Genomic DNA, 25,230 nt, shown 5'->3' on the forward strand with positions numbered 1-25,230 from the left:
GATGCACCCAACCGAGCCAAGCAGCCCAATTTCGACATTAACCCGGCGCTCCCCCGAGACAGTCAAGACCGGATTCGCACTCTTCATGAAAACTACAGCGAGTGCTTTTCTTCGGCGTCGAAGGTGCGGCAAACTCCGTTGGCAAAGCATCGCATCATCACGGACGAAAACGCTCGACCGCTACGTCAAAGCCCCTGCCGTATATCGCCACGAGAAAGCTAGGCCATATGCGATCAAGTTACCGAAATGCTGCGTGATGACGTGATCCAGCCATCCAACAGCCCCTGGGCGGCACCAGTCGTTTTCATCATCATCATCATCATCATCATCAGCCTGATTATACCCACTGCAGGGCGAAGGCCTCTCCCATATCTCTCCACTTAACCCGGTTCTGTGCTAGCTGCATCCACTTGACCCCTGCGAACTTCTTAATCTCATCCGCCCACCTAACTTTCTGCCGCCCCCCTAACTTTTCACCAGTCGTTTTGGTGAAAAATAAAGGCGGCACACTTCGCTTCTGCGTTGATTACCGCCGCTTGAATAGCATAACTAAGAAGGATGTCTACCCGCTTCCCCGCAACAACGACACTCTCTACCGGCTCTGCAATGCAAGGTACTTCTCATCGATGGACTTGAAGAGCGGATATTGGCAAATTGAGGTCGACGAAAGAGATCGCGAGAAGACCGCATTCATCACACCGGACGGCCTTTTTGAGTTCAAGGTGATGCCATTTGGCCTCTGCTCCGACCAGCCACATTTCTCCGACCACATTTCTCTGCTCCGACCAGCCACATTGCTCTGACCAGCCACATTTCAACGAGTAATGGACACAGTCCTGGAGGGCTTGAAGTGGAAAATTTGTTTGGTATATTTGGACGACGTTGTTGTCTTCTCGTCAAACTTTCAAGACCACCTGAAACGACTGCAGACGGTGCTGGAAGCCGTCAAGTCATCAGGACTAACGCTAAAAGCAGAGAAGTGCCACTTCGCCTACGGAGAACTGCGATTCCTAGGTCACATTGTCCGCAAGGATGGTATTCGCCCAGACCCGGAGAAAACAGCTGCAATCGCAAAATTCTCACCGCCTGCTGACAAGAAAGTTGTGCGCCGATTTTTTGGGCTGTGCACTTATTATCGACGATTTGTCAGAAACTTTGCGCGCATCGCCGAACCGTTGACGCAGCTTACAAAGGCTGACGTACCCATCTTTTAAATGGGAAGCGCTGCAAGGAGAAGCCTTCCACGAACTTAAGCGCCGCCTGCAGTGCCCTCCTGTACTTGGCCACTTTGATTAAACGCCGAAACCGAAATTCACACCGACGCGAGCAGTGTGGGCCTATAGGAGCCGTTCTCGTCCAGAAGAGTGCCGGACAGGAGAAAGTAATCGCCTACGCTAGAAAGTCCCTCACAAAAGCCGAAGTCAATTACTCGACGACCGAGAAGGAGTGTCTCGCGATCATCTGGGCCATTTCTAAGATTCGTCCACACCTATACGGCCGACCATTCAAAGCGACCATCACGCGCTCTGCTGGCTGGCTAATTTGAAAGATCCCTCCGGCCGCCTTGCCAGATGGAGCCTACGACTTCAAGAATTTGACTTGACTGTAGTCTATAAGTCGGGCCGGAAGCATTCCGACGCAGACTGCTTATCCCGCGCTCCCGTCGACGCTCCACAGAAGGACGATGACGACGACGCATTTCTGGGGCCGGTAAGCGCCAGCAGTTTCGCAGAACAACAGCGATCAGACCCTGAGCTGATTACTTCGAAGAAAAGACCGCTTCCCCTTTATCACATTTATCACCGTTCGCGTTAAGCAATGGCCTCCTCGTGAAGAAGAGCTTCGCACCCAACAGGACAGCGCAACTTCTCGTAGCGCCTAAAAACCTCCGGCAGGAAATTCTGCAGGCGTTGCATGATGAGCCCACAGCAGGCAATCTCGGATTTGCACGCACGTTGCGTCGAATCCAGGAGAAGTACTACTGGCCGCGACTGCCTGCCGAAGTTGCCCACTACGTGAAGACATGTCGTGAGTGCCAACGACGCAAGACGCCGCCTATCAGACCAGCAGGACTACTAAACCCGATTCCGCCCCAAGACCTGCCCTTTCAACAAATTGTGATGGACCTCTTCGGCCCCTCTCCAGCTTCGTCTATGGGTAACATCGTGGCCACTGACTACCTTACCCGTTACGCCGAAGCAAAAGCGCTACCAAATGGTACCGCGGCAGAAGTCGCCAAATTTTTTGTCGAACAAATTCTTTTGCGACACGGTGCCCCAGAAGTGCTCATCACGGACAGGGGAACGGCGTTTACGGCAGAGTTGACTCAAGCCATCCTAGAATACAGTCATACAAGCCATCGACGAACAACTGCGTACCATCCCCAGACCAATGGCCTTACGGAGCGCCTGAACAAAACGATCGCGGACATGGTCGCCATGTACGTCGACACTGAACACGAGACCTGGAACGCCATCTTACCGCACGTGATCTTAGCGTATAACACGGCAGTCCAGGAGACGACCAGAGTTCAAGCTTGTGTACGGCAGGGAGCCCACGACGACGCTCGACGCAATGCTGCCGCACGTAACCAACGAGGACAACCTTGACGTCGCCGCCTACCTGCAGCGTGCAGAGGAAGTCCGATAACTCGCACGGCTGCGTATTAAAGACCAATAGCCAACGATACAACTTACGACGACGCCACGCAGAGTACAATCCAGGAGACCAAGTGTGGGTTTGGACACCAATTCGCCGTCGCGGATTAAGTGAAAAATTGTTGCGTCGATACTTTGGGCCGTACAAAATCAATCGCAGCGTCGGACCTCTGGACTATGAAGTCATTCCCGACGGAACGTCGGTATCACAACCATAGAGAAAGAGATTGATAAAGAGCGGACACTCCCATAGGGCCCAGCGGCAACTACTTCCGGTCTTGCTGAAAGGCGCGTGATTTGAATGCTAGCATGCGCTGCGCCCTTCCCTGCCCTTTTGGCGCATTATTTTGGTTTCAGATGGTCTGCTAGTGTTTCTATTTATTTTCAGCATGCATAACAACATAAAAAATAGATTCTCAGTTCTCTAAACTGGCCATCAACGCAGCTGCGCCACAGCCTTTGCAAAACAGTATTGCAGAAAAGACGCCAAGTGCTTTGTGAAATGAACATTTATTTTGCTGCATATAAAACACATCAGAGATGCAACAGATGTAGACGGATGCATTGACAAAACTTTACACAGACGATGCGCACAGTATAGAAAAATAAATATACACAAGGCGAGAAACAGCACTTAGAGATAAAAAAAAAAATAGCATAACGTTGATTTCCGAATTATGGCAAATGATATGTAGCAAAACAGGCTTTATACATAAACAACACAGTCCCAGTAGCGGCTACCTTAGCAAGGGTAACTTGTATTGTTCAGGGCAGAGAGGAGTACTGACGCTTGGGGGAAGGCCACACCGTTCACTCGTCGCATCTGCCGTGCTTCGGCTGCAGTCCGTGGGTCCATGCAGTGCTGTTGGAAAAGGAATGAACATGATGCAGAAGGCTGCAATGAACTGTAAGGCCCCTGCACCGCGCACACATCTGTGCATGTGGGTGCGTACTGAAGACTTGGCGAGTAGCAGTTATGGTCCAGAACAGAAAAGCTGTCATTCGTAAAATTGATACAAAAGCTACTCTTGCAACGTAGAGGTCAGGAAATGCAGGCTAACCGAACCTATCTGAAAATGCATTTCTACAGTGAATGAAATAGCAGCCACTAAACTAACAATATTCATCAAAAGAACTGAACAGCTGAAGCAATGAGGCTTGCAGCATCAGAGGTGGGCATTTGACCTCAAAAAGTGCAACCTCACCTCAACCTCGATAAAAATTTCCTGACCTCACTCAACCTCACGCTTTGAGGTTGAGGTTTGACCAGATGACCTCACCTCAATTTTTCTGATGCCACCACCGACCTCACTCAACCTCATCACAAACTCAAACTGAGTTTGAGGTCGGTCGCTCGACCTCAAAAAAAAAAAAAAAAAAAGGTTTTTCACTTGAGAACACTAACTATAAAACGTCCTGGCACAAGTCCTGTGCGGTGACACGCCAGAATGACGACATAAATTTTAAACAACATTGAATATGATGAGGCTTACTTGTAAAGTAAAAAAAATTAAATGAACATTTGCCAGCGGGGCTACTAATTCGTAGCAGGCTGACCGAATAACGGCAGTATAATTGGTCAGTTTCAACTCTTCAAATTTTATTTTTATTTGTTTTGATATGGTGACTTCTGACCTAATTCCCGCTGTAATGCTTATGGGTCCTTGGTGCTGCTGGATGCGAACTCCCGAAGGTCTGCAGTGAAACGTCGCACATATCTGTTACCGTCAAATAGTGTTTCCTCATGACAATCAAGTCATAATTTCTTGGTGAAGACATTTTCCTTTAATTTGAAATCGAATCGGATGACAAAATCACAAACAATGTAATGTTTCTTCAGTGTAACGTCTCTGTTACAAAAAAAAAAAAAAAAGTAGATCAACCACTTGCGTATATATGGAAGTTGTAGTACCATAATATTCTTTTATCAAACTGACTTCTGACGTGGGACTTATCACAAGAGGCGGACAGAACAAAATGTTGCCATATGCAGAGACGCTTAGTTACGAAAAGGTAAAGCGTGCTTGACTTTTGACATTGCGCTACTTTCGATAATCCTGACGAGTGGGTTGTGCTGTATAGAACAAACGCCGTGACAAGTTATTGGAAAGATTACCCTCCCTTCTACTTATAATAACTAACGGTGAATTTGTAGCCCCAAAACATTCCTTTTATCATTGATGTAAGTTAAAGAAATAATACGTTGGATTAGGGATAATTCGCACATTACCTTGAGATGCCGAGAGAAGCTCAAAAGCTGGTTTCCTTGTCCACACAGTTTCTTGTCGCAGTGAATGCATTCCAAGTTTGCAGTGCTTTTAGTTTCTTTTGCGTGGCTATTGTAACAGAAATGGCCTTCGATGTCTTCGTCAATTAGACAACTGTGCGCGCACACATCATCGTCGGTATATTTAATTTTTTCGCTGTATCTGCCATAACCACACCTGCCACAACCGCAACCATGTCATGCACCCTCAACGCCGAACGCAGCAATGCGATAGACCTCGGAGAAGAAGGGCAGACCTCAGCTGGAAAGGGCGGAAACTTCCGTCATAAATTACAGCAAGTCGCCGACCACGGCATGGCTGCGTGTCTTCGCTTGAAAAAGACGGCCACGGTAAATGGCGAAGAACACAGCATGTCGTTTAGATGCTGCCTTTTTTTTTTTTTTTTTGCCGATTTCGGGCGGCTCACCGACGCCGTTTGGGGGCGACTTCCAAGCAGACGTTCCAGGAACGATTGGTGTCGATGAGAACGTGGGGCTAAGACACCAGCTTCTAGTCGGGACGACAGAACCACGCCCACTGGGAGAAGGAAGCTCGAACACTTAACCCATGCTACGGGAGTTGTTTCGTTTTTCTTCGAGTGCACAATATTCGTCAAGAGAGGAAGACTAGCGGGTGGTGAGCAGGGTGGCAACGCGTCTACAGGGAGGAAGAGCAGAGTTTGAACACTGACTAGTGTTTCCCTCCTGCGAAACGATGAGATGCCTGCATGGTCGACAAGCGACAGAAGTCCGCGCAGCCGCCGCGGCGTTCCGAGAAGCGAGAAGGGCCTGTCTTTATATTTCTTTAGACCAACAGGAATACGCCAGTCGGAGGTATAGCGCACAACCAAAAGCTAAAGAAGCAAAAAAAAAAAAAAAGAATGTTGCGAGAGGAAGAATCTGAGAATTGTTTTTTTCTGATGTTTTTTGTTTTTTTTTTCTTAGGAAGAAGGGGGGGGGGGGTGACGACTGGCCGTACCGCAGAAAAGAGGCCGGTTGTGAGTAAACGCGGGTGCACAAACGCGACAGGGTTCACTGGTGAGTGACCACACAAAACGAAAACACGAAGTGAGGAAAAATAGGGGTGCTGCAAGTGTACTGAAAAACTAAAGAGAAGAGGAGACGCAGATCTTCACTCGCGCATTCACACGCTCGAGCACCACGTACACAACTCGCTCTCTCGCCCACACTGCCACTGTCCTTGTAACTCTCGGCCCCGTTGACAGAAACGCACTTAAAAATACCTAAAACTCACAAACTCCCAGAGGCGCGCGTTTGTGCAGTGGCTTACTTTCCAAGAAATGCCGAGGGGCTCCCGGGTCCGCGCTTTGTCCGCTAGTTGAGATCGGACACCGGCTGCGGAGCCGAAAGAGCAGAAGCCAGCTTACGAACAAAAGGCGCGCCCGCCACTTTGGCTGCAAGCTGTAAAACAGAGGGGAGGCCCTCGATAAACAAACATGTAAATGAAAAAGGAGCAAGCTCACGTAGGGTATGAGAATGACTGCAAGCAGTCGTCAGTCACCTGTCTGTTCTTCAATGATTCTTCGAGAAGGGCACATTAAATTTATATTTTTATGTAAGGGTTAATTTATTGTCTAGTGACTAATAATAATAATAATAATAATAATAATAATAATAATAATAATAATAATAATAATAATAATAATAATAATAATAATAATGATACTAATAATAATAATACAAGAGTGGATTGCACTGATACAACTACGATTTACCGTCCTATTGCTTTCTTTCGTTTTAACTCGTACCATATACAATAGCAAAAGCAGATTTTATTTACTAAAATACAGTCTTCGTGGGGTGACTTCTCGTCAAGCCATTTATCTCTCGTCTTTTCTGCATACTTGTACTTTCCATATGCCTCTCTGAAACCTCCTCTCTCGTGCCATCCTCCCCAAGCAATTCCTTGGTTGCTGGATCTTGCGCTTCCCTCTTTTCTACTATTCTAGCTTTTTTTTTTTTTTTTTCCCGAGAAGTCGACATACCCACGTAGGTCTGGAAATCCTTCGAGTTTGCACAGACGTTCTTCACTTCCCAAACTCGATCGGAATGGTGGCGGGATCCTGTTTCACCTTCTTTCGAGTCTGCAGCCGTCGTCCAACCTCTCTCGTTTGCCGCGCTGCGCTTTACACCCCCCCCCCCCCTTTTTTTTTTTCGTGTCGAACGCAAACGCACAGACGCAAACTGTTGGTTACGTGCGCGTTGGTAGCCAAAAAAGTGTACACGACAGGCATTATGAAAGGTGTTTTTCCTGGTATTTTATCGCTGTGGGAAACAATTTCGACCTCACAAGCCGACCTAAGTTACGACCTCACTCAACCTCACGCATGAGGTTGAGGTCTCATTTGCTGACCTCACTCAAAAATATTTCAGGTGTTGCCGACCTCACCTCACTCCGTGAGGTTGAGATCATTTTGAGGTTGACCTCATGAGGTCGAAACCTCATGAGGTTGCCCACCTCTGTGCAGCATAATAAAACATCTCACTTTAACGTTATCCCGTCAAATGCAACGCGACACCACGCAAAACTAGCCGTTCGCAAAACCGCGGCCTGGCCTCACCGCGGCTGGCGAGCAAGCCATGTTGGCTTGCCCCTCATACGAGACTTTGTGAAGCGCAGACCGCCATGCTGAGCTAAACTGCCCGAAATGCCTCGCAGTTTGATAAGAATGAAACATTTCTCACCTTGCGGTTGCCCTGTTAAACGCGACACCACGCAAAACTAGCCGTTCGCAAAACCGCCTCACGCCATGTCACGTCACCGCCGCGGCCAGCACGCCTTGTCATGCTTGTTAGCTTGCCCTTCACGCACGACTTTGTGAAGCGCAGTCGCCGCCGTACTGAGCTAAACTGCCTGAAATTCTGCACAGTTTGACAAGAAAGTCAAGAATGCAACGTTTCTCACCTTACCGTCACCCTGTTAAACGCGACACTTAGGAAAACTAGTCGTTCGGCAAACCGCGTCAGGCCTAGCCGCACCGGCCGGCTACGCCATGTTGGCGCAACGGCGTGCTTTGGTGCTTCGCATGCCACTTTGTCCAGCGTGCTGAGATAAACTGTTCGAAATGCAGCTCAGTTTCGCAGGAACACAACATATTAAACCTCGCCGCGGTTAGAAACTGCCGGAGCGTCACTAACTGCGCCTGAACTTCTCTATGCCTGAACAGCCGGCGCGCCTGTTGACGAGCTGCGAAACTTAATTGCCACCGGCCGGCGTGGTGATGGTAAATTGCTTCAAATTCAGCGTAGTTCAGCAAAAAACGTTGCTCACCTTGACGACGTTCCAAACCACAGTCGTTCCGCGTAGCAGTGCACGAGAGATAAAATATGCGGTCTGGGCCGCACAGGCGCGGCGAGGCACGAGCTGACAACTGCTCGCTCACTTCGACAGCTTTTTGTCGTCTGCTCCGGCGGGCTACCGCTGCAGCGAGTGCCGTCGAGCGCGCGTCCGCGCATGTCCGCGCTGGTGTCGCCATCCATCAATCGGCGGCAGCGCAACAAGTCGCACGTCATTTCCTGGGGCCAGTTTTCGCGAGTGTCCGCTCTTTACCAATCTCTTTATGTCAAAACGGCGATGTGCACGCCCGGAAATTGTACTTGTACGACTGAAGCCATATTACGCGCGTTAAGGAATCTGTGGTGTTTAAACTTTTTATGGTTTGTTTAAGTTGCTTTGTTTTGCAACATCGAGGCGATGTTTTTTTAAGGGGGGAGTAATGCCGCGGAACCTTCAAAACTGTATTTGTTGTTTTTTTAACAGCCGTCGGCACGCGGCCTTATCACTCGGATTCTGGATCGCGTATCATAGAGAAACATACTCACGTAAAGAGCGGACACTCGAGCCGTTTCGCGGCCGAGCTTTTCAATGCGTCGCCTCGTTTTGCCGGTAACTGGTTTCCTTTTGCCTGCAGAATTGTTTTGGTGCTTCTTGGGCAAAGAATGCTTTAAGTAAGTCGTTTGTTGCGCTGCGTGAGCGTATTTTCCGCATGTAACATACAATACGAGCCATGACGCTCTTTTAGTGTGTAGTTACTGTTTGTTTTTGGATAGGTAGTGTTTTTCTGAAGGACATGTGCTTCCTTCCTTTGCGTAATTTTCTAAAGTAACCCGTAACACCTACGGTTTAAAACACAGTGTTTATCGGTGGGTTCCATTTATTTGGCACTACAAGAACACTGTATTGTGCGTTTAAGATCGTATTGGGAATATTTACTTCGCTGTATATGTACAATGCACGCTCTTTTGCCGGTTCGTAAGCGACATTTTTACATGCATAGTTCCTTGTCATGACTAAAGCATTCTCGTTGTGGTCTGAAAAGCGCTGCTGCCTGTTCGTGGCCTGCATTTTTGAGGTCATCTACTGCTATTAGTCGCATACAGCGAGCTCCCTGTAATGCCATTCTCATACGGGCAGACAGTTTTGATCGCGATCAGGAGTATAATCATAGTATTGTGATACTATAATGTATTCAGTGTGTTGTGTTTAAATGTTTGAACAGCTTATATTGTTCAAGGCTGAAGTATAGAGATTCCGCGTGGGCTGCACCTGCATTTTTTCCTCCTTACTTGTGTCTAGCCGTTCACAACTCCTTTTGTGCTGCTCTCACGGGTGATGTTTCGGAGGAAAAACACGCAGCGGGTATGCGCATTTTTTTTTTCTTCGTGACACTGTGCAGCGTGTTTTACCATGCCTTCTTTCTAGTTGCTTTTTTTTTCTTTTTTTTTCGCATTTTATAAAGTGTGTGATCCAGTATTCTTTTTGTGCAATTCAAAATAAAAACAAGAGAAATAAACTTTTTGCGTGGAACCCATGCCTCCTATGTGTTCAACTGAGAAAACCGATTAAATCACATCAAAGAAGTACAATAAGAACAGCCTCTATCGTATTATTCCAACCTGCATGAACAAAGTAAGCTGCGCTTAGGTTCTTCGAGAACCTTGTTGGTATTTCCAGTAAAAACGCTGCGATCCGCGACTTTATTACGTCGGTATGAATGTCGTCATTGAAGACCTTACACGCCACTATAGACGTTGTAGTTGAATATTTTAACAACCAAAGGTAAATCAGCATCTAAAGCTTTGTTATCGAAACCAAAACTCAACCAGAGCAAAAGCACGGGCCTAAAATCTCGGAAGACGTAATTAGCGGTCTGACCAGCCGCTCGGGGCGCTGGCGGCAGTGCAGTAGCTCGGCCGCAGGGCCTTATGGAAGTGTCCGCTCTTCACGTAAATATGTTTCTCTATGCGCGTATCAGTTCCGTATTCTTTGTTTGTTAATGCTCGATGTCGCGAGTCACACCTTTATCAGTTTCGTTGAAGCGCAAGATGCACCGAGATCTGTCTAGAAGGTTCCGGCCACTCGTGTGTCTTTCTGCAATGTTCCAGCCTGTGCTGGTAGCTGCTTGTGGCGTTATATAGATTGTTCTGAGGAGCCTTTAAATTGAGCGTTGACGAGTGCGACAGGGATTCTTTGTTCGACGAGCACGTTTGTTGCTATAGCCGCCGCCGAGTTGCTTAGTTCTTTTGCGGGCGCAAGTCAGCCCAATAAAGAGTTGATTTCAGTACCATCAAGCCTGAGTCTTCCTTTTGTGTCAACGGCCTTGTCACCACTACGTGACAATATTGATTTACAGGAAAAGGAAGGCGCAGTATTTATCATACCTTCTCCGGCAAGTGTGAGTTTGGACCGCACACCATCGCTTCTGTCGCGTGGCGTTGCTTGGGGCGCGTTCAAGTGTGGCATTGCAGATGGCAGGGACGCATCCCGCCTCGGCCAGTCAGAATGCCGCAAAATGGGGACACACGTTGTCCCCGACAGCCTGAGGCAGTAAAGGCTTTCGGGTTGTCGTAGCGGCGTCCGGCCGCTATCAGCTTGAGCATCCAAAGGAGCGGAGACGCATCGTCAAACAGCGAGGCCCGTGTGCAAGCCCAGAGCGAAAGACGCCCGCCTGTTTATTGCAATGAAATATATAGAGGCACGATGACGTCACGGGACTCGAATACAGACGCATGTCAACACATCCCCTTTCTGAACAATATCAGAAATTCCGTTATCACACATTTGAGGCAATAATTACTTCACAGGCAAATTTATAAACTTTACAACCAGGTAACAGACAGCTTTGCTCTCTTTAAAAAACCATCCGCATGGCTAAGAGCGAGCGCGCGCACACACAAAAAATCACTCATCATATCCCCAGTGAACGGGATGGCGAACTTTTTTTCTCGACCTGTGACGGGATCCGAAGGCACTTGGTGTTCGGCGTTTGCCTCGGCAAGACAGCTGTTTACACTGGAAGGCGCGTCCCTGACTGACCCACCTGGCTCTTCCTGACTATGTTCATTGGGGAGCTCGTACCTTCCTTCTGCTTTCCGTAAAATAGGCAAGCGGTTTAACATTCGTCGATTACGGCGCAGCAGAGCACCTTGTTCTGTGCATACTACGACGGACCGTGGGGTAGTTGCAGCCCTAACTACAGTGGCCTTGGTTTTCAAGTCTTTGTACCCAGACAGGATCACCGACCACCGAACCGAACGAGATCCCTAGAGTGATGACGTTTGTTGTAGTAACGCGCTTCCGATTTTCGATTCGAATGATCCTTAGCTGTCAACCCCGCCGGGGTGGCGCAGTGGTTACGGCGCTCGACTACTGTTCCCAAGGACGTGGGATCGAATCCCGGCCTCGGCGGCAGCTTTTCTATGGAGGCGAAAAGCAAGGCGCCTGTGTGCTGTGCGATGTCAGTGCACGTTAAAGAACCCCAGGTGGTCGAAATTTTCGGAGTCCTCCACTACGGCGTCTCTCATAGCCTGAGTCGCTTTGGGACGTTAAACCCCACAAACCAACCAACCAACCTTAGCTGTCACATCAGTCATTCTTCTCTGTGCTGGGCCCCGCAGCTGAGGTGCCATTGGAATTAGTGTGCTAAGGGGACCACCCATCATGATTAAGGCAGGACTGTATCCCAGCACACCTGGGCTCGCCCTGTATGCGAGAAGTAGGAGGTAGGGGTCTTTCCATTTAAGTACAAGTCGCTTGATTGTTCGCACCATCCTTTCCACTTCCCCATTAGCCTGCGGGTGTCTTGGGCTTACAGTCACATGACTGAAACCATATTCAACAGCAAAACGTTCAAACTCAGTGCATGAAAATTGCTGTCCATTATCTGTCACTACCGTCTCCGGAATCCCCCTACAATAATGCCCCTGTGAGGGCGCTGTAGGTACTGTGTATAAATAAATAAATAAATAAAAATATGCCGAGCAAAAATGCTCTTCATCCTTTCTGTAACGGTTTCAGCTGTAGTTAATGGGAGCAGCGCAATTTCCGCGCAGCCGCGCAGATAATCGACCAGCACCAAATAGTGGCGATGGTGGATAACACACAAGTCAACACCAACTCTATCCCATGCAAAATTCTGAGTAGCAGTGGGTATCAACGCTTCTGAATTCTGAACAGCACATTGTGCGCAAGTTTCGCATTCTTTCACCGGCTGCGCATGTTGTTCGCTAAGGCCTGGCCACCAAATCAAGTCGTTAGCAATAGCTCGGCTTCTATAAATACCTTGATGCCCGTCGTGCAACTTTTCTAGCGCTTCTTTTCTGAGGGACTCAGGCACTACGAGTCTTTTAAAAGCAACTCGTTGCCTTCAACTATAGGGAACCTGCACTGCATAGGTAGCGCTGTAAATGTTCCGCAGCGTCACTCATAAATGCTGCTGTTAGCCGCTTTTCTTGGCGATAAACGACCGAGCATGTTCAGCAGCCTTACAGATAGGCGTGTGACAGATAACGTCCTTGCCCAGGCGCTCTGGGTGTAGCCCAGTTATCTGACACACGTAACGCGCTTCGACAGAGCGTGCAATATGATCCCTGTAAACTCATGCAGGTGGCCTAAAAACGCCCTAAAAAGCCGCCTCAGAAGTATTTGTTCTTCTCGCTAGGATATGTGTTACGGCGTGGCGATGGCGCGCTCTTGCCACCAATGGACGAAATGGAAAGGAAGCCTCGGTTTTTCTGGCCAGCCTTGGCGACACAATCGAAGAGCTTTGGAAACTGCATCAGTTTCTTGAGCCTTTCTCTCTCTTTCCAAAAAATTATCACCGGTTTCAAGACCCTCAATGCGCGACTTTGCATAGGATTCGCATGCCTCTGGTGATTGGCGCTCGCGAAAGAGCGTCCGCAGTGACCAAGTGTTTTCCCGGAACATAGAGTATCTCAAAACGATAGCTCATGAGCCGCAATCTGAGCCGCAGTCTGAGCCGCTGAAATATTGGCGGGACAATATCAACGGGCATTTTTCCTAGTAAGGAAACAAGTGGCTTATGGTCCGCTTCGAAGCCTACGTCCAGACCTCTGACCTCAGAGGTCAGAGGTCTGGACGTCGTTAACCCTGACTTCGGCTGTCGGAAGATTCGTCGAATCTTCCGACAGCCGAAGTCAGGGTTAACGCTTCCTTTTCTATTTGCGCATCGCGCTCCTTAGTTTTCGTGAGGGAACGCGAGACGAACGCTACCGGGCTTCGCTCACTGTTACGTTACGTTTGGGAAAGGACTGCGTCCAGGCTGAAAGAAGAATCGTGGGAAGGCCGGGGTCGTACAAAGCCAAGCATTTCGCGGAGCAGATAAGAGATTTACACTTTGTAACGCAGCGTTCTACGCAGGGCCAACACCACCTAGATAAACGAAGCCGCAGTGCTCCCGTCGTGACGTCAACAATCAAGGCCGCCGGGCGAAGCAGATTTGCGTGCAAAACAAATGTCGACAGAGCTTACAGCTAGACATAAACCAATGGTTTATACGAGGATCTTATTGGATTGTTGAACGAGTGTCAGAATGCTGTGGCGAAAATATGGCACACGAATTGAGAATGGGTTGCATTTAATTCAGTTTGATTAAAAATGAATTAACTAAGAAGGATGAGTTTCCCCCGAGTTGTACGAACGATAAAATAATTTTAATTAGCGCAAATTAAGATCACAAAATGTTACACTGGGTTGAATTAAGAGTGGATTAGAGTAGATTAGGTTAGAACAATGATGGAATGTATTAAACAACAGTGCAGCACGACATGTTTACTTTCATTAGAGAATAAATGTTTTGCATTTGAAAAACAATGCATAAAGATTAAGAGAAAATAAGGTCGGTTTATGTCGAATTAAGGTTGAACAACATAGTATTACTTTGGTTCTTGGTAGATTGAACTCAGAAATATTTCACTGTATCACTTAACTCAGCAGCATAACTCAGTGACGTTCTGAGTGATAAGCAATGCTCTCGCATTGCCATTAAAGCTCTAAGATGGTAAAATAACGGTTTTAGCATTTCTTTTTCAATCTACTTGTCGCCAACCGTTTTTCGTTCGTCCAGGGAAAAACAGATTTTGTGTAGAACGTTTGTGCTGCACCAAAGAATATACATCAAAACAAATTTAAATGTGTGGCCATCCTCGCAGGCACGCAATTGGCAAAGGTCCTCGTTGATCCTAATGATAATCCTCCCGAATGATGACACCTTCACTCACGTGACATTGGTAGGCCTACAATACTTTTTCGGCCTGTGAATAAAAAAGAATGCTGATATGTTCAAAAAAATGTTCCTGCCAGATGCTTCAAGTAGCCGACAAAATACCACTAAGATGCAGATGCACGTTGTATCTTTGTCTTCATCATTAAAAAAAAAAAAAATGAAAGATGGCTTAGCTCTGCTATGCCTGGATATACGTAGCGAAAAGCAGTTTCTACCTCGGGATCAGAAGAAGTTAATTTCTCCAGTCTTCTGCGCCGTTCGCCAGCAGCTAAACTGTCCTTGACTTCCATGACGAGCGCGTCTAAGTTCACCGGCGCTCTGTAATTCGTTTACAGGAAAGGACAGGCGCAGCATCTGTCACTCACGGAAGGTAAGAAGTGCCGCCCGGCGGCGTTGGAGCGCACTCGTTCCCAATTGGTCCTCATAGCTGACGGCAGATGGGTGACGTCACATGCTCTGTGGTGCGGCGTTCGAGGAAGCGCCAAATGAAAGGAGCCACACAGACAGGGATGGAATGCCCGGCGGGTTCAGCTTCGTGTACACTTGAATCTCCTGGTGACGTCACCACCAGACATGACGTCTTGAGCAGATGTGACGTCATTATCACTTCCGGTTATTATACATGACTGGATGTGACATCATGATGATTTCTAATCTGATCATGACATCACGGTCGATGACGTCACCATGTGACGGCTATGGACGTCTCGAAACGTCTAACCATTACTATTGGTTAGTGATAGTTAACCATGACTTGCACTTTCTGAGTACTAGTTAATGTATGATTACTGTTAGTTAAACACACCTTAACTAGTAGGTGATGGTTAGTGATAGTTACGATGACCTCTAAATGCATGGGCTCTTGCATGGGCCCATGCGTTGCAGATGCATGGGCATCTGCAACGCTGGCGTAGCTTGGCGAGGGGGCTGCGCAGCTGGCCTCGCTGGCAAATACTCTCGGAGAATGACGTGCAGCCTTGTGGTAAGGAAGTTGATCCCGATGGAACGCGTAGACATTCGGTACAAGTATATAGTTTCCACAACTCAGCACACAGCATTAGGCATGTTAGTCTACAGCAAGAACATGACTACTTCACACATGCCTTCAGCACTTGTAGCTAACCAGCATGAACGCCAGAACCGCACATCCAAATTCTTTAGGAAAAGCTCTCACAGCAAAGAAACCCAGAAAAACAAGCATGGGCTAGATAGACACTGCTCTACTGTGCCGGCAACGGGCTCTCATGAGTCATGACAGTGTGGTGCAAATGTGTCAACAGACAACCGCACACGGTAGTCTCATGGAAAGCAGCGGAAAAGAAGCAATCAAACCAGCTAACATCTTGTTTAGCGTTCACAGCGCGTTTCATTGACCTAGTTTGACAAAAGGTAGATTGCATGCCCACAAACACGCGTCTGCTCCTTGCGTCCGTCACTGTGGAGTCAGACGCGTTGGGAACGCAGCATCCATTTCGGTAGCAATTGAGACGATTGTCGAATAGCACGCCTCTTTGCATGACGTAACGCTGACGTCATAAAGGACCCCTGATGCCTTCTTGTCTAGGCGGTGATGGCTGGGCCCCATATCCAGGCCCAATCTTTACGCAAAAGCTCGCGCAAAGGAGCGGTAGTGTATCCAGATGCGGCAAGAAGAGCCACAAATGGTTTGCCATGCCTAGAACGCTACGTAATTCCGCTGCATTGCTCGGTGGCTTCATTTTTTTTTTTCACAGCATTTTTCTTAGCTGGATCGGGTTGTACGCCTTCCTCACTTAGAGCATGACCCAAAAAGGTAAGCCTTTTAACACCGAAGACACACTTGGATATGTTTAACGTTATATTGGATTCTGCCAACCTGGTCAAGACATTAGCAAGTCTAGAATCATGTTGTTGCTGGTTGTTTTTAAGGACTAAAATATTGTCCATGACGTTGACGACTCCAGGCAAGTCTGCCAGGATTTCGGCATTCTTTTTTGGAAATAGCCAGGCGCTGAAGTAATTGCGAAAGGTAAACTGGTGAAACAGTACCACACGAATGCAGTAATGAAGATAGTAAATTCCTCCAAAGCATTGCTTAGGCGTACTTGATTGAAACCAGAATTTGCGTCCAGCTCATAAAAAACGTTTTGCACCGGCTATATACAACCCAGAGCTTTATCCACTGTGGGGAGGGTGAATTTCTCTCGTAGAACGCACTTATTCAGTTGTGTAAGGTCTACACAGATCCTGACATCCCCACTCGGCTTTGGCACTGGTAGTATACCGGCCCACCACTACATAGGCCCGTCAACCTTACGAATAGCGTCCATTTGCTCAATTTTTTTGCGATCAAGGCGGACACGTTCCCTGAGTGAAATTGGAACTCTGCATGGTGCAGTTATTGCATACGGAACCGCGTCTGAGCGAAACCGCATCCGATACTCTCCTGGCATGGCGCCCAGGTTACTGCAAACTTCGGGGACCGGAACGCTACCGGTAGACCCCTCCTGCGCGACTGAGTCGACAAACATCACAGCTTCTAGTGCCTCCAGAGCGGGCAAACCGAGAAGAACATGTCTTAGCGAGCTTACCACATAACATGCTTGGCGAAAACGTTTCCATTTCCAAGCAATTTTTGCCTCGAATTTGCCCAAAATATTGAGGCGTGAACCACTCGCGCCTGTCAAAACCTCGTCGACTCTCGTTAAGTTCACAGAGAGTCCGGGAAAAGATGACGGAACAACGGTAAGTTCGGCCCCAGTATTAACTTTTGCAAGCACTGGAGCAGAGTTATCACATACCTGAATGTACCGCGCTTTTAAACATGGCGTTCTAATCTCTCCCACAAACATTTGTCCCGTGTCCCCTTGCACGGAAGAAACTCCTACCTTGCATTCGTTGTCTGTCGAAGTCTTGTAAGACAAACGCTTTTAATGGCTCATACTGCTGTGGACAAAGTATGTCGCGCTTTTGTGGCGGTTGTCGCGTGCCGTTCCTTGGCGCGCGTTCAAGTGTGGGACTCCAGATGGCAGGAACGCAAGGTAAAATGAGACTTCTGGAGGAAAGGCACAGTATCTGTCACACTTTCTCCGACAAGTGTGCGTATGGATGGTACGCATAATAGCATAATTGGCTGAACTGAGACGTTAAAAAACCAATTTCCAAAACCTATCACTTGATCTTACGTAGGGTGAATAATCTCATTACCTGAAAAGGAAAATTAAAAGCCGACAGCAGCAATGTGTTCGGAATGTGTAAAACAATGAAAAGCCAAATTTATTTCCTGTATTTAAACGTCCTGCCAGGCATTGAGGGATGGATTGTAAAGGTCACACAAGGAAGCGGCCAAAACACCACCATGTCCTTGCTGTACGCGTAGATTTGCGACAGTTGAATTTTTATTCTTATTTTGCCGTTCCGTAAGCTTTCATGGGCACCTGTACATCACATTGTATTAAGCCCTGAATTTGTTTCTCCTGCGGTCGCCTCTATTTTATTTTCCACTTTACGGAACCACGGGTTCTCAGTACTGAGAAATCCGTCCCCAAAAACCATCCTTTCATTTTTTGCCCTGCTCGTCTGCCTAGACCACATTTTGTCTTTTCGAGGCATAACTTGCATACCCTGTCAGTGATGGGTGTCATGCCCAGCTGAAGAGAAGTCACGTCAAAACGTTGGCTTGTGAACTGAGGTTAGCTTCGAACCTTTGTACACTTTTCTTTGATACTGTGTACTATCTTCTGCTGATAGCTATACCTGATCAACACAATTCTAATTATTTCATTCTGCTGTTCACGAAACGCCTGCACGTTTGTTTCCTAGCTATGATTGCAAGTGCTTTAGCAGCAGCTAACGTAAGACAATTCTGAACAGATCTCGGTCATATAAACACTAAGCACTCTACCTCTCAGGTGGATGCGAAAACTTTTATTGTCTGGAAGAGAGGACACCGGAGTTCCGGTACCGCTCGCAGGCGTCCAGGAAGCCCGATGTCACCCTAAGTGGCAGGGGTTAGTAGACGAAGCGGTTCGCCGCTTCTGTTGCCAGACGAACAATGTTGGCCTGTGTCACCGGTCTTCGCTAACAAGCCTGGTCTCCCATTCTTCCGTGTCTTTGAATAAATTGTATCCCAGGGAGTGGCTGCACTCCCAGAGGATATGTTTTAGAGTTCCTATATCCTTAAAAAATTTGCAGAATTGGTCCTCCGGATTTCCAATTTGCGTGAGGTATCTCCATCTGGGAAACATGTTCTTGGCTTGCAGGCGGCGCCCGGTGACTGCCTCTGTGGACGTGAGGGACCTATCTGGGGGAGGATATTTCCTCCGTCCTAACTTGTAGTGCTCGATGACTTTGTTGTAGGTCGCGAGCGTCTCGGCCTTATAGTTAGGTTGACGCCGGCGTACCCCCCCCCCCCCCCCTGGATAATGAGCGCTCGGGCAAGGGCGTTGGCCGCTTCGTTTCCTGGTATGTTGGAGTGAGCGGGGGCCCAGGTTAGGGTGATCCCTCTGTCTATGTTGATTTTCGATAATATGTTCAACGCGTAGTGTGATATTTTGCCTTTGCAGAAATTCCTTTTTGCGGATTTGCTGTCATTGATGATCGCCTTCGCGTCCGTACTAACGCATGCTAGGGCGATCGCCCCTTTCTCCGCTGCCGTGTCGTCTCCTGCGCTTGTATATATCTTGTCTTGCTCGATTCCGGACCCGTCGACTACCCCTGAGACGGAGTTCCCGTCATCGTCAAAATCAGCGTCTGTGTATAGCAACCGTTTCGGGTAGCATTCTGCTTAGTTTTGTTACCAAGTGTTTGGCTCTGTGCTAGTGTCTTTCCTGATCGTGTTGCGGGTGCATGTTCTTGGGTATCGGTAAGATCGTGAGGGCTTTCCAAATTTGGGCTCAATGTGGAATGTCTGGTATTTAGTGCCTCTGTTCCATTGTAGTCCTACCCAGCTTAGAATTTCCTGTCCTGTCTCAGTTAGACTTACTGCGTTCGAGTTGCGCCGTTCACGTTGCTTCCGCTCACTCCTCCCATGTGTTATGCACCCCCATTCCCTCTAGTGTCTCGGTTTAGGTCGAGATTGGGAGTCCCAGAGCTCGTGTCGTGCATTTCGTTATTATGGCGTCTAACTTGTTTTTGTCTGCTTTTTTTTTTTGTCTTAAGGAATGGAGTGGAGTAGCAGATCCGACTCAAGATGAAGGCCTGGATCAGCCTCAACGTGTTCTTTTCCTTTAGCCCTCTACCTCTGGCCGAGATTCTTACAATGATGCCTACCGCTTTGATTGCACGCTTGTCTAGCTTAGCTATAGTCGTTGGATTGCTTCCTGTTTTGCTTATGAGTATGCCCAGAATTCGGATCCCATCTACTTGCGCAATTTCTTTCCCGTTCAATTCTATCGAGATTTTGGAAGGAGATGCGTTGGCTGTCATCGTCCGAGACCTGATGATTAGTAGTTCCGACTTCGTCGGGGAGAAGCTCAGCCCCTTACTTTAGGCATGGAGGTAGATGATGTAGGCTGCCCGCTGGAGCCTTCCCTCTATAGACGCATCGCTGCCCTCATTAAGCCAAACGTTCACGTCGCCTGCGTAGACGCTCGTTTTCAGCCCTTCGATGCTTCCTAATTTTTGCCTTTCATAACTACATTAAATAGGACGGGGTATAAGATGACCCCTTGTAGTTTGCCCCTGTTTCCTAATTTAATCTCTTCCGAGCTGAGGCTCCGCATGTGTAGAATTGCTATTCTGTCTTTGAAAAATGATTTGGCGTAATCAAAGGTCATCGTCCCTACGCTAATATCTGACAGGCCGTCAAGGATGGCCGAGTGGCTGATATTATCAAACGCTTTGGTTAAGCCTATCCCCAATACACCTCTCAGTATCCAAGCAATATCGATGGTAGAAACGTTTGTCACACATGTACGAGAGCGTTTCTAATGCAGTTAGTGTCAGTGTCGCCAGCACTACAAAAACCTGCAGTGTGATTGCGATTAACTGCCCAGCACTCTTGCCTCTTATGTTAGGCAGTCATGTCGAGCTGTCATCTGGAACATCAACCACAAAAGAAGTTGGGCACTCCAGTCGGGCAACGACTTCAAACAGTGAAGCCATCGAAAAGCTCCACCAGCAAGTTTGGCACTAGTGTCGGGCAACGATGTCGGGGAGAGAAGCCATCAGATAGGTTGAAACAACACCATCCAGAATACAGTCTCACCTGAAACTAATGAGGCTAGTTGTGGGTTTGCGAGTGTATTAACTCATTGGGAAGCGTGTTTCGGGTAATACGGGGGAACCTTCAACTTCAGAGTGTGACGAGTTCAATTAGCTTCGAACAGGCGAAGCGAGTGGACGGGCTTGAGCGCATAAACCCGTTTCGTAGCGGCGTCGATGAAACTGAAGCAAACGTCATAATAACGATGCACGGTGAAGTTTCGAAAACATTTCGAGGGACATCAGCAACTAAAGTAATGAAAGGCGAGAGCCTGAGAAGTCTCATCTTGTCTAGCGTTCCTGCCATCTGCAATCCCAAACTTAAACGCGTGCCAAGGAACGCGACGCGAAAGCCGCCGCAAAAGCGGGACACACTTTGTCCAACGACAGTATGAGCCGTTAAAAGCTTTAGCATTAATAAAAAAAACTAACTTTTTAGGTTTGAGATGCTTAAGTCTTCGGTAACGACTGCGTTATTTCTTCTCCATATGCGTTGCCTCCGTTTCAAGGAGGGAAAAAAATCACAATGACACAGCCTACGAGATCAAGCGGAGATATATACTTTCCATCGGTTGCAATTTGCCTGGTAAGAAAGGCCGTATGATCCTAGCACAGTGATCCGTAGTGATGAAATTCAGTTTATTTGTGGACGAAGTGAGCATTAACAATATACAATAACACTTCTTCATACGACGACTATGATTACATTTCTGTGTTACTGTTCTGAACCGATATCTTGAGAGCCATTTCCCCCATGCCGCCGACGGGTACACTGTCGCTGCCCGTTGGAAATCGGAGGAACTGCTTCTGCACCTCGGGGTTGAAAGACTTGAGTATGTCCCAAAAGTCCCTGAGCAAAAGAAACACACCACCGATAGATGTGTGCTCAAGAAAATACTTGTAAACAGCCATTGAAGCAGGCATTAGGGCTCCTTCGGTTTTTAATTTTTAATGGCGATGATAACTACTGCCTTTTTCCAAATTTTCGTTTACCGAATTGTTCCCCCATGAGTAGTCTGCCCAATACTGGGTGTTTACGAAAAAACAAAACAATAGGCACTAGAGGTATTCGTTTCCACCAAAGGTGTGCAGCTATTTATGAACTCCTGAAATCTCACAGAGCGTAGCACTAAAGGTTTTAGAACATTTTGAAGCACTGCTTAATCAAAATTACAGCATGTCTCCTTTTGCGATATCATAAATATAGGAAACCGCTTCGTTTGAACACTGCTTGATAGGAAAACTTTTTTAAGAAAGAAAAACACTATTACTAGTTTCCTGCACATTGTCTAATATAACGTGGCACATATTGCTTCGGCCAGCTTCAAATCCCGACGAAAAGATGAGGACGGCTTAATTAGGCTCAGATGAATACTTATTCAGCGCACACATAGCCATTTATAGCACAGTACATTTTGGATGACAATAAAAGGTATGCACTTCATGAAAATAACAAGTCATACATGCCGATGTATTGTGCTAAGTTAATATAAGATCACATGACAAACTAATCGCTTCGCCAATTACGCGCCATAGTTAAAGTTATTTATAAAATTGTGATGAAAATTTACTTTATAGCTAGAGAATCAAGTTATATATTATCCGATAGCTTATATCGACTGTAATTTAAAAATAAGAAGAGTTCGACGCTGCTGAACCGAATATTGAGCGAAAGCAATAGCTGCTGGTGACCGAGCATTCTTCTTCTTCCTCTTCTTCCTCTTCTTCCTCCTCCTCCTCCTCCTCCTCCTCCTCCTCGTCGTCGTCGTCGTCGTCGTCGTCGTCGTCGTCGTCGTCGTCGTCGTCGTCGTCGTCGTCGTCGTCGTCGTCGTCGTCGTCGTCGTCGTCGTCGTCGTCGTCGTCGTCGTCGTCGTCGTCGTCGTCTTCTTCCTCTTCCTCTTCCTCTTCCTCTTCCTCTTCCTCTTCCTCTTCCTCTTCCTCTTCCTCTTCCTCTTCCTCTTCCTCTTCTTCCTCTTCTTCCTCTTCTTCCTCTTCTTCCTCTTCTTCCTCTTCTTCTTCTTCTTCTTCTTCTTCTTCTTCTTCTTCTTCTTCTTCTTCTTCTTCTTCTTCTTCTTCTTCTTCTTCTTCTTCTTCTTCTTCTTCTTCTTCTTCTTCTTCTTCTTCTTCTTCTTCTTCTTCTTCTTCTTCTTCTTCTTCTTCTTCTTCTTCTTCTTCTTCTTCTTCTTCTTCTTCTTCTTCTTCTTCTTCTTCTTCTTCTTCTTCTTCTTCTTCTTCTTCTTCTTCTTCTTCTTCTTCTTCTTCTTCTTCTTCTTCTTCTTCTTCTTCTTCTTCTTCTTCTTCTTCTTCTTCTTCTTCTTCTTCTTCTTCTTCTTCTTCTTCTTCTTCTTCTTCTTCTTCTTCTTCTTCTTCTTCTTCTTCTTCTTCTTCTTCTTCTTCTTCTTCTTCTTCTTCTTCTTCTTCTTCTTCTTCTTCTTCTTCTTCTTCTTCTTCTTCTTCTTCTTCTTCTTCTTCTTCTTCTTCTTCTTCTTCTTCTTCTTCTTCTTCTTCTTCTTCTTCTTCTTCTTCTTCTTCTTCTTCTTCTTCTTCTTCTTCTTCTTCTTCTTCTTCTTCTTCAGCCCACACATAAAGCCCCGCTTTAACCAAGCCGTATGAACGTGCCTTATTGGGCTCTAGGAATAACGTGAATGCCAGGGTCCTGGCAGGCTGATTCTTACATAACCGTCCCATGTGAAACGAGATATCTAAGTTGGCAGCTCCTGCCAGCTTGGAGTCGTCTACAGGGGTCGTCTAAAGGTCAAAGGTCAATGGTGGTCACCGCCGGGCCACGCTGACGGCTCAAACTGCGAGCAGTATTGCTTTCGCAATAAAACAGCAATTGCCGGACGTGACTAATTGCCGATAATTACTTTATTGTGATTAATTATCTAACTTTACGTCACAACGTCAAGCCATATCGCTGAAAAGGTTTCGATGAGTAGCATCCAAAATCAAACGCTTAACACCCCAAAAGCCATGTAAAACTGAGCTAACTGCGTTCAAGCATGGTTAAGCCGCTGCCAATTTTTACTCATTTATCTCCACTGTATTTCCCTTGAAAAATTATTTCTCCTTTTTCTTTCTCTTCAATTATTTATCTTGTTCTTCAAAAGCAAAAGAACGTGTGCTCCAGCTGACAGCAGCATGGCGGGGCGGAGCAAGGGATGGTCTTGTTTCATCATAGCAAAGATGGTGATGCAGTAGCCGAGCTTCCATTGCTTATCGATGCCTCGCCACTGATGGACAACCTGTATAGATCACAATTATGCAGGTTTAACCTTCCACAAAGCAGCGCAAATAGTGTGACGTCAGCTGTGGAGATAGCTCGTCGCGCTGAGTGGTCATATCTTTGTGGAAGGCTTCACGAACGCGCTCCAAGTGCGACATCCGAGCGCTCCTTCTCTGACCTTGTAGGTCGCTGCTCAAGCCGCGAGCCGTCGCAGTATTTTGAGATATCCGCTATCAAACTTGTAATACTGAGTCTCTCTCTGGAACTAATGAGTGTATGAGGATATTCGCTGTTATGTCGTATTGCAGTTGAGGCTCGGCGAAAACCCTGAGGATAATGGAGGCTTCCACCACATCAATCCGCGCCTGTACTGTGGGCCTCGGTTTTGAACGTATTGGCTGCACTTGTCTGCGAACTTGTCACAGCTTGCTAGACGTACTGAGTAGGTGCTCTAGTATAAGGCGGAGGCCAATCAAAATGGTCGACGCAGTGAGCACTATCGCAGCATTGACAGGGCTTGCTCGTCTTGCGCGTCTGGCAGGTAGCAAGCACAAGAGACAAAGAGCAGCTGTAAATTGTCGCTTATTAATCTCTCCAAGTTAAAATCGCGCGCAGATGAAAAGAATAATTTAGGTGATCAAGGGCTGATGCTTTTAGATCTTTTTTCGTAATGTCCTTGCCCACGAACTCGGAAGAAGTTGTTACCTGATAATTGGTTCGTCTTCTTGAAAGCTGTCGTACACGGTGACTTTTCGTAGTTCGTCCAGATCCATTTTCGGACATCCGCAGACGAGCATTTCCACTTCTTCCGGGCGAAGCATCTGCCGTTGAAAGCAACGCAACCACGAATCGTTAGCTCTGAGATAATATATTTCTCTCTTTCTTTGTGCTACTTACAATTAGCGCATTCGAAGCTCAAACGCTGTGGAATCCCAGATAGAAGGCTTTAAATGGCTGAGCGATGGCCTTGTTGAGGACAGGTCTACGTATTCTGCGCAAGAAGAGGCAAATCGTACTGTCGCTTATACACCAATAATTTTGCTGCGCTCGAAGGTGCGTTTGTCTACCAGTTCATTCAAATGTACGTTAGCTGATTCCCTTTTCTGTCTTCAAATCTATAAGCAGTTTATCATAAAACAAGTTATGACACGGTTGTTTACGTGTAGTGGTATTTTTTTATACGTATTTCACTTAATGCAGACAGCTGGGCCAGTTGGTAGCTTTTAGCACAATGAGATGAGGTACTAGCGTGGCGACACAAAGACCAGAACGAGCAGACCGAGGACGGTCAAACATTCGTCTGCCAGTCCTCAATCCTGACATCATTGCGCTCTTACCATGCCTTAGTGCTGG

The 25,230-nt window shown here is 47.1% G+C and overlaps 1 protein-coding gene across 1 annotated transcript; it reads right to left on the reverse strand.

Moving 5' to 3' along the window:
* Positions 1–21,353: 21,353 nt before the first annotated feature.
* LOC146205966 (putative E3 ubiquitin-protein ligase HECTD2) lies at positions 21,354–24,692 on the reverse strand. Its single transcript, XM_084608255.1, has 2 exons — positions 24,583–24,692; positions 21,354–21,501 (listed from the first exon to the last, which is right to left on the reverse strand). Exons 1-2 carry the CDS (start codon positions 24,672–24,674, stop codon positions 21,354–21,356), a joined length of 240 nt encoding a protein of 79 aa, XP_084464381.1. The 5' UTR covers positions 24,675–24,692.
* Between the last annotated feature and the right edge of the window lie 538 nt (positions 24,693–25,230).

The sequence above is a fragment of the Amblyomma maculatum genome, chromosome 1, assembly GCF_055883805.1.
Source record: "Amblyomma maculatum isolate TAMU_Amacu chromosome 1, ASM5588380v1, whole genome shotgun sequence".
Classification (NCBI taxonomy): domain Eukaryota; kingdom Metazoa; phylum Arthropoda; class Arachnida; order Ixodida; family Ixodidae; genus Amblyomma; species Amblyomma maculatum.

Coding starts and splice junctions, on each gene's coding strand:
- LOC146205966 (XM_084608255.1), bottom strand. CDS start 24,674: ATGCTCGTCTGCGGATGTCCGAAAATGGATCTGGACGAACTACGAAAA. Junction 21,502..24,582: donor GAAGACGAACCAATTATCAG/GTAACAACTTCT, acceptor TCTTTTGCTCAG/GGACTTTTGGGACATACTCA.